The following is a 15,969-nucleotide window of genomic DNA, read 5'->3' on the forward strand; positions in this document are numbered from 1 at the left end:
AAAATACGGGCCATTATAATGATGTGTGGAAGTGTTCTAGGTGTATCTGTGTAGAGAGGAGCCTTCAAAGTTGCAAAGAAAGATCCTTTGCAAAATGGAGTTAGCAGAACGGTTGAACATCCCACAGACGCTGCCATTGCCACTTTTCAACTTTACAGCATTAAAGTGGGAGAAGTGTGATGAGGCACTGTAATCTCTGCGGGCAGTGTGGTAAGATACAGCAGTGTAACAAGATGCACGTGTCAAGATATAACTGGTGCACTCTTTATACTTCAGGTCAGAAAAACATTGTTGGTTCCAACTCCTCGGCTAAGAACAGGACTGTTCAACAAAATTGTCCCACCTCCCGGAGCCTCAAGGGAAATACTGCGAGTGTGTTCTACCGCTCAGGTGGGTACATCGGTAACCATCAAACTCCTTCTCGCGTTTTAAGCACCTCTTTGCTGGGCTATGAACAGGGCAAGTGACTTGGTGTGCCACAGTGTTTCAAGGCAAATCCCACAAATTTCTACATTTACCACCAACCACCCCTACACACATCTGTGTGGGCAGGTTGGTGGGGCTGGCATGCGGGCGTGTCTCGCTGCTTGAGCGTTGTCATTTGGCAGAAAAGGTTTCGGGGACAATGAAAAGCCAGTTTTTGACCAACAACTCATTTTCCCTAATTATGAGACGTGATGGCAGAAAGTGGCCTATTTAGTTTCAAGATCGAGGAATCTGTTGACAGGCTCTGAAAACTAGTTGCTCCGATGCTGTTTGAAGTCCACACTAGTTACTCAGTTTAGTCCATAGTTTAACCGTCATACGAACGAACGTACATGTTGGAAAATTCCAAAACTGACATGTTTCCTTTGCCAAGAAAACACACTATACCTAGAGCACGTCCACAGGATTCTAACCTGACTAAAGTCACAGCTTTATCCATTTTTTTTTCAAAATACCTAACGATGAAATCAACGTCGTGAACTTTGGGTAAACACAGCCAGACTGTTTAAAAGCGTAGCCTTCCTGAAAACTCTGGGCGGTCCTTTCAGTTTTCAAACTTTTTTATTTTTGTTAGATGTCTTCGTTCGATAACTATTTGCTTTGTTATGATGACCCAATGCAAAAAAACTTTTCATGGTCAGTAAACCGTGCAGTAGTTGCCTTTTGACTAGGGGGGAATATTTTTTTGCTTGTTGTCAACAGCCGAGGGCTTCTGCTGGTAGTAGAGCACCACCTGGTGTTGTTTTCTGGTACGCCGATTGCTACTACTTGGAAATGGGCAATCAATTCGGACCTGCAAATATTAACAGCTAGTTAAAGATTGGCAGCTCAAGTGATCTGGAACAGGGCACAAAACTGGAGCAGTGGTTATGTTGATTCAAGATCTGGTGGAGAATAAATGAGAGGACACAAACGCGATTGTCTTTAACAAAGGAAGAAGTTAAGGGGTAATGATAGGGCTTCCATTAACAGGGTCACCAGCCACTTAAAATTGCCACTGTGACAGGATGTGAACTGTTGATGAATTAACCGAGAAGTAGACATGGAAAAAACGTGCGGAGAATCCGCAGCAAACGATTAGATTCAGTAACGTGGTCACACGTCTTGGTATAATGATACCAGTGCCTGTATCACAAGGGTGCCATTATGAAAGGTTAACTCCTTGTGCTGGCACCGTGTGCTAACAGAAACTGATCTTTTTGTTCAAAGCTGGCTGACATGAAGTTAATATTTAAGTTCTCTTTTGTTTCTCTGATTGATAGGGCCGTTAATTTGAGAAATTTGGAAACAGGGTTAACTCTGGCTGTTTACAAGTTTACACAAAGCATTTGCAAATATCGGGAGGGTTACTGAAATAGTCTTCACTTGTTTAAGCTTCAGTCGTTCAACCTTCAATGCATTTTTACTTGGTTACACATTTACATGGTAACAAGTGCACCGAGTATTTAGAATGGCTCTCAGGCAGCTGTTGAATCAGAGCTGTTCCATACATTCTGCTGTGAATTTCTATATATACTAGAATATTGCTCACTGCCCTTTCTATTCTCCATCCCCCCCATCACCACAAAGGAAGAAAATTAACAATGGAAAGCTCAGTTTGGGTTATCTTGGAGCCGTTGTTATGGATGTTCCCGTACAAGCTCCCATTGACTTACAGCAGGAAAGAAAGACTTGCATTTATATATCACCTTTCACGACCTCAGGACATCCCAAAGCGCTTTACATTTTTGAAGTGTAGTCACTGTTGTAATATAGGAAACGCGGCAGCCAATTTGCGCACAGCAAGCTCCCACAAACAGCAATGTGATAATGACCAGATGATCTGTTTGTTTTAGCGATGTTCGTTGAGGAATAAAAGTCGGCCAGGACACTGGGGACAACTCCTCTGCTCGTTTTCAAATAGTGCCATGGAATAGTTACATCCACCAGAGAGGGCAGACGGGGCCTCGGTATAATCTCTCATCCCAGTGCCGGCACCTCTGACAAACATGGGAGGCAGTAGAAAAGCATCTTTCCCTGGATAGGATAATTGATGTATGAGCACCTGCACTCAGCTTCTCTCCCCACCCCCCCCCCCCCCCCCCTCTTTTGCTCCACACTTTGCTGCATTCTTCTCTTCACTAGGGTACAGTTGCACGGGCACTAGGTGCTCTTCAATTCCTCTCCCTCCTTAGCCACAATTCACAATTGAGTCTCGACAGTAAATGTCAGCAACTACACCAAGCCTGATTCTGCCTGTTGTTAAACTTGTATAGAACCTTGGTTAGACCACACTTAGAGTACTGTACACAGTTCTGGTCTCCATATTACAAAAAGCATATGGTGGCACTGGAGAAGGTGGAAAAAAAAAGATTTACAAGGATGATACCAGAACGGAGAGGGTATTCATATCAGGAAAGACTGAACAGGCTGGGGTTCTTTTCTCTAGAAAAGAGAAGTCTGACGGGTGACCTGATAGAGGTCTTTAAACTCATGAAAGATTTTGACAGAGTAGATACAGAGAGAATGTTTCCACTTGTGGGGAAGAGCAAAACTAGAGGCCATCAATATAAGATAGTCACCAAGAAATCCAATAGGGAATTCAGAAGAAACTTCTTTACCCAGAGAGTGGTGAGAATGTGGAACTCGCTACCACAGGGAGTGGTTGAAGCGAATAGTATAGATGCATTTAAGGGAAGGCTATAAAAGCATATGAGGGAGAAGGGAATAGAGGGTTATGCTGATAGTTAGATGAGGAAAGGTGGGAGGAGGGTCGAGTGGAACATAAATACCGGCATGGACTGGTTGGGCCGAATGGCCTGTTTCTGTGCTATATATTCTATGTAGGTCTTTAAAATTATGAAGAGGTTTGTTCGGGTATACATAGGGAAGATGTGGGGGAGTCCAAAACTAATGGCCATAAATATAAGATAGTCACTAATAAATCCAGTAGAGGATTCAAGAGAAACTTCCTTACCCAGAGAGTGGTTAGAATATGGAACTCGCTACCACATGGAGTAGTCCAGGCGAATAGCTTAGATACATTTAAGGGGAAGCTAGATACGTACATGAAGAAGAAAGGAATAGAAGGATATGTTGATGGGGTTAAATGAAGTAGGGTGGGAGGAGGCTTGTGTGCAGCATAAACACCAGCGATGGCCTGTTTCTATGCTGTAAATTCTATGGGGGAAAAATTCGGTAGCTTAGTGCCTCTTGTTAGTGCCTGCAGATACAGTAGTGCCGGAGCAAGGTGAATCTAGCACCGTACAGCAAACCTGGCCTCCCTGTTGCGCCGCCGGTACGAGGTACTGCCGGAGACTTCAATGGCAGGCAGTTAGCAACATAGTGAGCGTACAACGCTCACTGGGCGCCCGATCTGGAAACTTCATTGGCGCTACTTACCTTAGCGCCTCGACCAGACAGGGAGAGCTGGCGTGCAGCTGCAGGAAGCTGGCTCCAGCGACATTATTTAAAGGCATCAGCATTAATCACTCGCAGCTGTCAGGGCAGGTTAGTTTCAGTGGTTTCTTGTCACTTTCACCTAGTGGAGCAGTTTGTATGAGTAATTTCAAGCTTCTTTTGTATCGGCAGTCTTCTGGCAAGTGCAAAGTAGCTACATTTATTGTTCAAAGATTCAAACTGCTACACTTGGCAACATTAATGGGGGTTGTACTGGCGCCACCTCGCCCTCCAGGACCTACGGTGGAGGGAGCATAGGCAGCGAGAAATATGAGAACATGTGCACAGAGGGATGAGGAGGGACATCTCGGCTCTCACCAGGAGGCCTTACCCTCTGAGGGTTTTCCGACAGCACTTCTCCTACCTTCAATTAACTGAGGAGCATTGTATTGGATGACTCCGCATCACCAAGGTGGTGCTCACAGAACTCTGCCACCTCCTCCAAACAGACCTCCAGCCTCACACCAGGTTGACTTAAACCTCAGATCCCTTTTGCTCACTACATGCCCATCATCCCTGTGTCATGCCATATCACAGCGTCCTCCTGAAATGAGAGAGACCACAAAATATTGCAAACTCCATTAATAAATTTATGCATAAACATATCACACAAATCGCATTCATTCTAAGAACTAATGACCCTTGTGCCTGTCATAGTTGAATAGCTGTCATTGTGTGCAAGGCGAGAGATGTGGGTGTGAGTATTGGTAGGTAGCGATTGTTGGTGGGTGAGTGCTGGGGGTGCAGTGCTTTGGGCAGTGTGTGCAGCTTGTGGTACAGATGGTGGTATGTAGCATTTTTTGAAGCATTCACTCACCCTGACCACCCGAGTGAGGTGGATCTGACATCAGCACACCTGCTTCAGTCCTCCGGCAGCTTCTCCTTGTTGTGCTTCTCCTTGCTGAGGCAGCTGCACAGCCAGCAATGCTGAGAATGAGGTGCTGCAGTATCAATGAACCTCCCCTTTAAGTACTGGGAAAAGCCTGTGGCAATGATGAGTTGCGATTAGACTGCACCCGATATTGGTCCACCCTTTGAGTGTAACACCACTGAGTTCGGCCTTTAAGACTTGATTTAGCGCTCCAATCATTTCTTTGAGCAGTGAGAATGAATTTTGCGTGCAGTCTAAAGCATTAGCGCCTGGCGTTAATTGTCAAGCTCCTGAGATATAATTAATTTTTAGCCCTATGTAATCCTATGTCCTGACCCGCTGTCCCCACATACACATGTGCAAACACACGCATGCGCTCTCCCAGGAGCAGTTGATGAATAGCCGTCGGGAGTCATAATCCTGGCTGATTTCCCCATGCCAGCCCAAGACTGCTGAGGCCAATTGTCGTAACTCTACTCTGACTCCAGTTGAGGTAAACCCAGACCAGGATTCGAACCCAGGAGCTTCCTGTCCTGTATGGCCTAAAAAAAAGCGATAGATTCATCCCACCTTAGGGGCTTTTCAGAGGTTGAAAATGTTTTATAGACATTCCTAATCATACCTCCATTAACTTTCAGCAGAAGGAAAGGAAGGCAGAAAAAGTTCCCGCTTTGGCTCTGATATTGTGTGTATGAATAACTCCGCAGTAGTTGTTTTCAAAGAGATATGAAAGTTCTGAGAAAATGCCCCCGCTCTGTACCAATGTTCCCTTTAATTTTTTTTGGGGCTGCGCGGCCCCTTTAAATTCCCGTGCACGCGCGTTTTTCCCCATTGAAGCCGGCAAGTGGCCTGCGCGGGGGGACCTAGAAACATAGAAGATAGGAGCAGGAGTAGGCCATTCGGCCCCTCAAGCCCGCTCTGCCATTTAATGAGATCATGGCTGATCATCCAAATTCAGTACCCTGTCCCTGCTTTCTCCCCATATCCCTTGATCCCTTTAGCCTTGAGAAATATATCTAACTTCTTCTTGAATATATTTAATGAATTGGCCTCAACTACCTTCTGTGGTAGAAAATTCCACAGGTTCACCACTCTCTGGGTGAAGAAATTCCTCCTCATCTCTGTCCTAAATGGCTTACCCCTTATCCTTAGACTGTGACCCCTGGTTCTGGACTTCCCTGCCATCGGGAACACCCTTCCTGCATCTAGTCTGTCTAGTCCTGCTAGAATTTTATAAGTTTCAATGAGATCCCCTCTCATTCTTCTAAACTCCAGCGAATATAAGCCTAATCGACTCAACCTCTCTTCATACGTCATTCCTGCCATCCCAGGTATCAGCCTGGTGAATCTTTGCTGCACTCCCTCCATGGCAAGAACATCCTTCCTCAGATAAGGCAACCAAAACTGCACACAATACTCAAGGTGTGGTCTCACCAAGGCCCTGTACAACTGCAGCAAGACATCCTTGCTCCTGTACTTGAACCCTCTCGCTATGAATGCCAACATACCATTTGCCTTCTTAACTGCCTGCTGCGTCTGTATGCTTACCTTCAGCGACTGGTGCACAAGGACACCCAGGTCTCGTTGCACTTCCCCTTTTCCCAATCTGTTGCCGTTCAGATAATAATCTGTCTTCCTGTTTTTGCCACCGAAGTGGATAACCTTGCATTTATCCACATTGGGCAGATGCATGGCAAATGCAGTATAATCACCCAACTTGTCCAAATCATACAATCAGATTGCCGCCCGGCCGTGCAGCTTAACAGGAACATTGCTCTGTCCCTGTTGCACCAAATCAATGAAATATTCCTCCTTCGAAACACTGCAAGAAGTCAACAAAATTCAATTCACTGTAAATGGAACAGAACACGTTGTAAAACTTTTATCAACAGAGGAGTTTCTGGGGGGAAAACGGGCCATGGGTGAATCACAAAAATTTCTTTTGTTTGTGGTTACTGTCACTCTGACAACTAAGTCTTGGTAAGTGATCCATTATTACAGCAAGTTGCTTTCCAATATTACAGCCAGGCGTGTAACGGAACCCTTGTTCACTCCAATAGGACTCATGAGAACCTAGGAACAGGAGTAGGCCATTCAGCCCCTCGAGCCTGTTCCGCCATTCAATTAGATCATGGCTGATCTGTATATTAACTCCATCTACCCGCCTTGGTTCCGTAACCCTTAATACCCTTGCCGAATAAAAACTATCCACCTCAGTTTTGAAATTTTCAATTGACTCCCAGCCTCAACAGCTTCTTGGGAGAGAGAGTTTCAGATTTCCAGTACCCTTTGTGTGAAGAAGTGCTTCCTGACAACACCCCTGAACGGCCTAGCTCTAATTTTAAAGTTATGCCCCCTTGTTCTGGACTCCCCCACCCGAGGAACTAGTTTCTCTCCATCTACCCTATCAACTCCTTTAATCATCTTAAACACCTCAGTTAGATCGCCCCTTAACCTTCTATACTCAAAGGAATAGAAGCCCATGCAACCTGTCCTCATAATTTAACCCTTTTAGCCCTGGTATCATTTTGGTAAATCTGTGCTGCACCCCCTCCAAGGCCAGTACAGGAAACTCTTTCTTATACGGGACCGGCGTGGTGCCGGTTGATCAAAAAGTCCGGATTACAGAAAGGTATACGTACTAAGGTACGAGAGCTCCATACACGGGCACAGATCCAGGCGTCCCTGTTGCATGGCAACAGGTGCAGGAACCCCGGTTACACGGCCACAGATCCAGGCGTCCCTGTTGCATGACAACAGGTGCAAGAACCCCGGTTACACGGCCACAGATCCAGGAACCCCGGTTACATGGCCACTAATATGAAGTAAAACTTACCTGAACCTACTCCTGAATTTTGCTGGTTGAGAGATTTCCGGTTATTTAGGTGCCAGTAAAAAGAGAGTTCCTTGTATATCCTGCCTGAGGTGTGATGCCCAGAACTGAACGCAGTGCTCTAAATACGGTCGAACAAGCGCTTTATATAACTAACATAAGTTTCAGTATCAATATTTAATCAGACTCTGTTTCAGTATTTATTTTTACATCCACCCTGTGGTGACTGCATGCACTGCCTTATCTTATAATAACGTAAAAAACCTTCAGCAAGTTTGAACCAGTATTCATGAATGATTTTCTCTGATTAGCTACTGGCTTTTCTTCCAAGGGTAATTTTAAGTTGACCGTGTAAGTTGGCAGCAAGTGCACTCTACTCCATCAGCTAAGGAACTGAACTCTGTGCCGCCATCAGTGTCCAGGATATTATTTTTCCTGTCTCAAGAAAGCTACCCTGTCAGGTCCATTGGAGAGACAATATAGACTGATGACAGCTGGTTAATACAGAACGAGGTTTCCCCTGGCTGGGGTGTTTAGAACGAGGGGTCACAGTCTCAGGATACGGGGTAAGACATTTAGGACTGAGATAAGGAGAAATGTCTTCACTCAGTGGGTGGTGAACCTGTGGAATTCTCTACCACAGAAGGCTGTGAAGGCCAAGTCACTGAATATATTTAAGAAGGAGATAGATTTCAAGATACAAAAGGCATCAAGGGGTATGGCGAGAGAGCTGGAAGATGGTATTGTGGTAAACCACTGTAGTTCACTGTGTTCACTGTTGTTGTTGTTGTTGTCGTTCACTCTTGTTTCACTGTTGTGCCTGACTATGCCTCAGCTGACTCCGCCCCTGGGCTACCGAGTATAAGAGCGGCCGCATGGCAGCTCCTGGCATTCGGTCGTCCACTAGAGGCATAGTCCTGATCTGTCTGAAGTGCAATTCAGTAGTTAATAAAAGCCTGTTGTTCTGAACTCTGCCTAGCCTTTTATTAGAATTGATAGCGCATCAATTTTATTAACTACTGAAAAAAAAAAAAAAAACGATGCTGCAGATTCTTAAGATCAAGTGCCTGGAACTCGACCCGCAAGAACCGGACTCGACTGCTAAGTTCTCGCACTGGCTGCACTGTTTTGAGTCCTTTCTGACTGCATCCGGTGAGACCGTTGCCGCCGATGCCGACAAGCTCAGGGTGCTGAACTCTAAAGTAAACCGCCGAGCTTTTGCCCTTATCCGGGACGCTACGAGCTACCAGGGGGCTATCGACATCTTGAAGGAGCAATACGCACGCCCGGTCAACTATGTTTACGCAAGACATCTCCTGGGGTCTCGCAAACAACAGCCCGGGGAACCCACAGAAGCATACATACGGGCGCTGAAGGAACTCAGCCGAGCCTGCAAATGCAAGCAAGTAACAGCCACGGAACATACGGAGGAGCTCATCCGGGACGCCCTCGTGGCGGGCCTCAGGTCCACTCACACACGGCAGCGACTGCTGGAAAGTAGCGAGCTCGACCTGAAGAAGGCGATTTCACTCACCCTCTCATTGGACGTAGCCCACCGGAACATGGAGGCCTACTCCCCGGACCGCGCGGCCGCCTCATGGATGCCGCAGCCGCCGCCACCTTGGGACGCGGCGCCGCCACGGGCCCTGGCCCCAACTGCTGCAGCGATGTCCCGCCCGAGCCAGAAATGTTATTTCTGTGGCCAAACCAAACACCCCAGGGCGCGCTGCCCGGCGAAAAACGCGGTCTGCTCTGCCTGCGGTGAGAAGGGACACTACGCTGGCGTCTGCAGAAGCCAGAAGACCCCTACCTCCAGCAGCGCCGCGTGCGATTCGTGGGAGCGGCCATCTTGCCTCCCTCCAGCCTCGTGGGGATCGGGATCGTCATGGGCGCCGCCATTTTGTCCTTCCTCTCCGACGCCGCCATCTTGTCTGCCATTCTGCCAACGGGCCCCCGACTCACCCACCGCCGCCTCACCGGGGTTCTACAGCGACGCTACCGACTCCACAGCGGCCTCCATCACGCTGGATCAATCCAGACCCCATCAGCTAGCCAGGTCCACGATGGACATCCAGGTAAATGGCCGCGCCACAACTTGCCTTTTTGATTCCGGGAGCACGGAGAGCTTCATACACCCTGATACAGTACGGCGCTATTCTCTCTCGGTCCGGCCAACGCGCCATCGGATCTCCATGGCCTCGAAATCCCACTCAGCAGACGTCGGCGGCTACTGCGTAGTGACCCTCTCGGTGAAGGGCTCCGTATATAAAAATGTAAAGCTCTTCGTCCTGCCACATCTCTGCGCTGCCGTTCTACTGGGGTTGGACTTTCATTGTCACTTTAAGAGTGTCACCTTGACATACGGTGGACCTTTTCCCCCACTCACTGTCTGCAACCAGCAGTTTTTAAATTGCCCGCCACGCCCCACCTGTAGTCTCTCCACCCTCAAAATCACACCCCCCCCCCCCCCGTTCGCCAACCTCACCCGCGACTGCAAGCCTATCGCCACAAAGAGCAGGCGATACAGCACCGGGGACAGATCCTTCATAAGATCTGAGGTGACGCGGCTCCTGAAAGAGGGGATTATTGAGGATAGTACCAGCCCCTGGCGAGCCCAGGTGGTAGTCGTTAAGACTGGCAACAAGCAGCGCCTATTCATCGACTACAGCCAGACTATCAACAAGTACACCCAGTTGGACGCATACCCCCTCCCCCGCATAGCCGACATGGTTAATAAGATAGCGCAATACCGCGTTTTCTCGACCATTGACCTCAAGGCAGCATACCACCAAATCCCTATCCGCCCTGAGGACCGCCAGTACACAGCTTTCGAGGCAAACGGCCGCCTTTTTCACTTCCTCAGGGTTCCTTTTGGCGTCACCAACGGTGTCTCCGTCTTCCAGAGGGAGATGGACCGGATGGTCGACGAGAATGCGTTACAGGCCACGTTTCCCTACCTAGACAACGTGACCATCTGCGGCCATGACCTGCAGGACCATGACGCCAATCTTGATAAGTTCCTCCGCACGGCCCAACTCCTAAACCTCACGTACAACAAGGAAAAGTGCATATTCCGCACAGCCCGCCTCGCTATCCTTGGTTGCGTGGTGAAACACGGAGTCATCAGTCCTGACCCTGACCGGATGCGCCCGTTGATGGAACTTCCCCTGCCCCACTGTCTCAAGGCCCTCAAAAGGTGCCTGGGCTTCTTTTCCTATTACGCCCAGTGGGTCCCTCATTATGCGGACAAAGCCCGTCCACTTATCAAGTCCACTTCCTTCCCCCTGACGGCGGAGGCCCACTTAGCCTTTCACCGTATAAAAGATGACATTGCCAAGGCCACCATGCACTCGGTAGACGAGTCCATCCCCTTCCAGGTGGAGAGCGATGCATCCGACTTCGCCCTGGCCGCTACCCTTAACCAGGCGGGAAGACCCGTGGCCTTCTTTTCACGAACCCTCCAGGGCTCCGAACTCAGACACTCCTCTGTGGAAAAAGAGGCCCAGGCCATTGTGGAGGCGGTGCGCCACTGGCGGCACTACCTGGCTGGAAAACGATTTACCCTGCTTACTGACCAGCGTTCAGTTGCTTTCATGTTCAACAACAAGCAGAGGGGTAAAATCAAAAATGATAAGATTTTGAGGTGGAGAATCGAACTTTCCACCTACAATTACGACATCTTGTACCGGCCAGGGAAACTCAACGAACCCTCAGACGCTCTATCGCGAGGCACATGCGCCACCGCGCAGATCGATAGACTACGGGGCCTCCACAACGACCTCTGCCACCCGGGGGTCACCAGGTTCTTCCATTTCATTAAGGGCCGCAACCTGCCTTACTCCATCGAGGAGGTCAGGACCATGACCAGGAGCTGCCCAGTCTGTGCAGAGTGCAAGCCGCGCTTCTATAGGCCTGACAGAGCAAACCTGATCAAGGCCACCCGCCCTTTTGAGCGCCTGAGTATCGACTTTAAAGGGCCCCACCCCTCCTCTGACCGCAATGTGTACTTCCTCAACATAGTTGATGAGTACTCCCGTTTCCCTTTTGCCATCCCCTGCCCGGACACGACCACTGCTACGGTCATTAAATGCCTGCACAACCTCTTTGCTCTGTTCGGTTTTCCCAGCTATATTCATAGCGACCGGGGCTCGTCCTTCATGAGCGATGAACTCCGTCAGTACCTGCTCATGAGAGGTATTGCCTCAAGCCGGACCACCAGCTACAACCCCCGGGGGAACGGACAGGTTGAAAGAGAGAACGCGACGGTCTGGAAGGCGGCCCTCCTAGCCTTAAAATCTAGGGGCCTTCCGACCTCCCGTTGGCAGGATGTCCTACCCGATGCGCTCCACTCCATCCGGTCACTGCTGTGTACAGCCACCAATGCAACCCCCCATGAGCGAATGTTTGTTTTTCCCCGGAGGTCCACATCCGGTAACTCACTACCACACTGGCTGACGTCCCCAGGGCCCGTCCTGCTGAGGAAGCATGTAAGGTCCCACAAAACGGCTCCCCTGGTAGAGAAGGTTCACCTCCTCCATGCCAACCCCCAGTACGCCTACGTGGCATACCCGGACGGGCGGGAGGACACAGTCTCCATTAGAGATCTGGCACCCTCGGGGTCCACTGACCCGCCACCATTGCCCCCCACCACGACCCCCTCCGACACGGCCCAAAATTCAGTAGACCCAATTCTCACCCCTGTCCATTCCACCCCAGTAGACGGCATGCCGCGCCCCCAGGACCAGCCGGAGCCCACTCGCCCACCCAACACCAAAGGGGACGATACGCCGGTGCTGGACCCCGCTCAAGACGCGTCGTGGGAAGCTGTACCATCGCAACCATCGCCACGAAGATCTCGACGGCAAACGAGGCCGCCCGACAGACTCGCCTACTCGAACTTTTGATGCACTTCACCCCGCCGGACTTAATTTTAAACGAGGGGTGAATGTGGTAAACCACTGTAGTTCACTGTGTTCACTGTTGTTGTTGTTGTCGTTCACTCTTGTTTCACTGTTGTGCCTGACTATGCCTCAGCTGACTCCGCCCCTGGGCTACCGAGTATAAGAGCGGCCGCATGGCAGCTCCTGGCATTCGGTCGTCCACTAGAGGCATAGTCCTGATCTGTCTGAAGTGCAATTCAGTAGTTAATAAAAGCCTGTTGTTCTGAACTCTGCCTAGCCTTTTATTAGAATTGATAGCGCCTCAGGTATTGAGATAGAGGATCAGCCATGACCATATAGAATGGCGGAGCAGGCTCGAAGGGCCAAATGGCCTACTCCTGCTCCTATTTTTCTATGTTTCTATGAAAGAGGAGAACAAGGCTTGGAGCCACAGGTATTCCCTTAAGCACACCTGTTCTGGTACCCCAAGCACAAGTGTAGCTGACCAAAGGAGATGTTCATGGACTTCATTCCATAAGGTAAAGAAGCCAAAAATATGGGTCAACGATTCTGCTCCTTGGATAGAGAGAGGGTTTCAGTGATGCAGAGCCCAGCATGCCTGATGCGACCAGATTCCCAGTCCAAATGTAAAACCAGGAGAGCCGTGAACAGATGTTGTTCCTCAGAAACTGGATGAAGTTCTGCGTACTAATATAAACACTTTTATTATAGCTGACGATGTAGCTCGGTAGAATGTGAAAAGATGTAGATAAGGTTGCAGGAAGTTGGTTATTTAATTTGGACAGTGCAAAATCTAAGTATAAAATACGCAAGCTTTAATCAGGAAATTAGAAAAACTGATTTCCAGAGAAGCTGGTTAATTTGGGATTAATTGACAATTTTAAAAAGGAGCGAGATTGAGATGCATTGAGAATTTTTTTTAAAAAAGGGCTAGAAATTAGGTATAGCCCCGCCAGCTCGCTTGCGCCCAGAATTTACCGCTGGGCGCGGAGCCACTCGCGCCCATCGGATATTCAGTTTCAGCGCCCCAAGTCGAGGACGGCCGCTGTTCAAGGGTGTGGCCGCCCCCGCTTGGGGCGCTGAAACTGAATATCGGCGCGCTAGTTGCCGCAGCGCCACCCGCAGCGGAGCGGCAGGCTGCGGTACTGCAGGCCTTCCTCCCTCTCTTAAGGGGGAGGTGCCTGCAACAGCCGGAGCCCCGACCGCGAGTGCCGGCAAAAGAGCCCGGCACAACGGAGAACGGAAACCAGCCGGCAATGCCACGGGGGGGGGGGAGGAGGTGCGGGCAGACGGCCGCCGAAAAAGCGGCCGGCCGCACCTCCACCTTAAAGCGCCCCACTAAGGCTGCAGTACGGTCCCGGTCTCTGAATTTTATTAGCGGCCGCCACTGAAGATGGGGGTCGGGGCGGAACCGGGGCACTGCGCACACCGATGACGTCATCGGTGGCGGCGCAGCGCTACCGGCTACCGCCGCAATTAGCGCGTCACTGAATTTAGCCCGAAGTTTCCAGACTGGCGCAGAAGCCCTCTTTGGGCGGTAACTGGGCGCAAAGCCCACTGAATTTCTAGGCCAAAGAGTTTAATCAAATATATTGTAATATATAGTGTATTTTTGGGAAATTTTATTTGATTAATTTTAACTGGCCTGCTAATTTTGATCTATAATAAAGTGTATTATTAACACTGTAATTTAATTTTATTAAAAGTGAGTAAATATATTTGTTGCTCATATTGAAAGTGTTAAGTAGCTCCCTGTACACGCTCCAATCTAATGATGTATCGGATTAGTCCTCTAACTATTTTGTGGAACTTGAATGTGCTGGCCTTTTCCGTGTATGACTTTGTGTATAACAGCATCAGATCTTTTTCTTATTAAATAAAGAATTGGCTTGAAAATGTACCTCAGTACAGGTAATACAAATGAAAAGAGGTGACTTTGGCAATTCTCAGCACAGTTAAAAAATTTTGAAATCTAAAGTTTTTGGAGGCGGTGACCAACAACAACAACTTGTATTTATATAGGTGCAAGTCAACCTCGGCCGGGGTGGGGGTGGGGGGAGAGGGGGTGGCGGTGACCGTATTACAACCTGCCTTATTTTCCTTTCTATTGAAATCAAAGGAACAGAAAATCGAGCGGGACGTATGACAGGCAGCCAATCTGTTACCACCCGTTTCACGCCCACGCAGAGGTTGAATTTGACCCCCTGTGACTAGTGGTTCTTGCCCACCTGCCGTCTGACCCCATTTACCAGGTGGCACGTGCTCACCATAGTTTCTGTCACCTATACAGAGGTAGGACGGGCTCGGTTGAGAGTTTATTTCCCTAAGCATTTGAAAATAGATATGAAAAGAAAAATAATTTTGTGGAGCAAAATCCTTGAGGTAAGATGGTAAAATAATTTTTTTCAATTTTAAATGGGGGGAAAAAAAATGACTTGCATTTATATAGCGCCTTTCACGGCCTCAGGACATTCCAAAGTGCTTTACTGCCAATTAAGTACTTTTGAAGTCAATGTTGATTTATATAACATTTGTGACGTACCAGGATATTTCACCTAAAACTTCTTTTCCCATTCAAATTAGGACGCTTGGCAAGCAAGCACACCTCTATTCTACGGTGTGATGTAAAACTTTCTTTTTCCACCCCAGGGAGTGAAGGATTTCAGTGTACCTGTGGGACTTGATGCAAAAGTTCGTGTGGATCTGGTTGTGGTGGGTTCTGTGGCTGTATCAGAGAAAGGTAACGTTTAAAGCGTAAACTCCAAAAATTAAGTACTTACTATTGTAATATTAAAAATAAGTGCCAATCTGCCACTGCTAAAGATTTTTAGCACCATCAACAGCAGCAACTTGCATTTATATAGCGCCCTTAACATAGTAAAACGTCCCAAGACGTTTCACGAGCGTTATTGGACAAAATTTAACACTGAACCATATAAGGAGATATTAGGACAGGTGACCAAAAGCTTGGTCAAAGAGGTAGGTTTTAAGGAGTGTCTAGAAGGAGGAAAGAGAGGTAGAGAGGCGGAGAGGTTTAGGGAGGGAATTCCAGAGCTTAGGGCCCAGGCAGTTGAAGGCACGGCCACCAATGGTGGAGCGATGAAAATCAGGGATGCGCAAGAGACCAGAATTGAAGGGGCGCAGAGATCTTGGAGGATTGTAGGGCTGGAGGAGGTTACAGAGATAGGGAAGGACCATAGAGGGATTTGAAAACAAGGATGAGAATTTTAAAATTGAGGCGTTGTCAAACCGGGAGCCAATGTAAGTCAGCGATTACAGGGGTGATGGGTGAACGGAACTTGGTGCACGTTAGGATACAGGCAGCAGAGTTTTGATTGAGCTCAAGTTTACGGAGCAGATAGTCAAAGCCTGATGGCTTCACATACAATGTTCCCTGTAAGCTGCACTCTGTTCTGCGTGGCCTGTTTCTTTTAATGTGC

General features: G+C 48.6%; 1 protein-coding gene across 5 annotated transcripts in view; it reads left to right on the forward strand.

Moving 5' to 3' along the window:
* mthfsd (methenyltetrahydrofolate synthetase domain containing) overlaps positions 1–15,969 on the forward strand; it is a 68,214-nt gene that overhangs the window by 32,712 nt on the left and 19,533 nt on the right. For all 5 annotated transcript variants that reach the window (XM_085991798.1, XM_085991794.1, XM_085991796.1 and 2 more), the window contains 2 exons: positions 277–390; positions 15,179–15,269. In XM_085991798.1, coding sequence (XP_085847924.1) covers positions 277–390; positions 15,179–15,269 — 205 coding nt within the window. The remainder of the gene's footprint in view (positions 1–276; positions 391–15,178; positions 15,270–15,969) is intronic.

The sequence above is a fragment of the Somniosus microcephalus genome, chromosome 6, assembly GCF_052327205.1.
Source record: "Somniosus microcephalus isolate GS21.2 chromosome 6, FLI_Smic_1.0, whole genome shotgun sequence".
NCBI classification, from domain to species: Eukaryota; Metazoa; Chordata; class Chondrichthyes; order Squaliformes; family Somniosidae; genus Somniosus; species Somniosus microcephalus.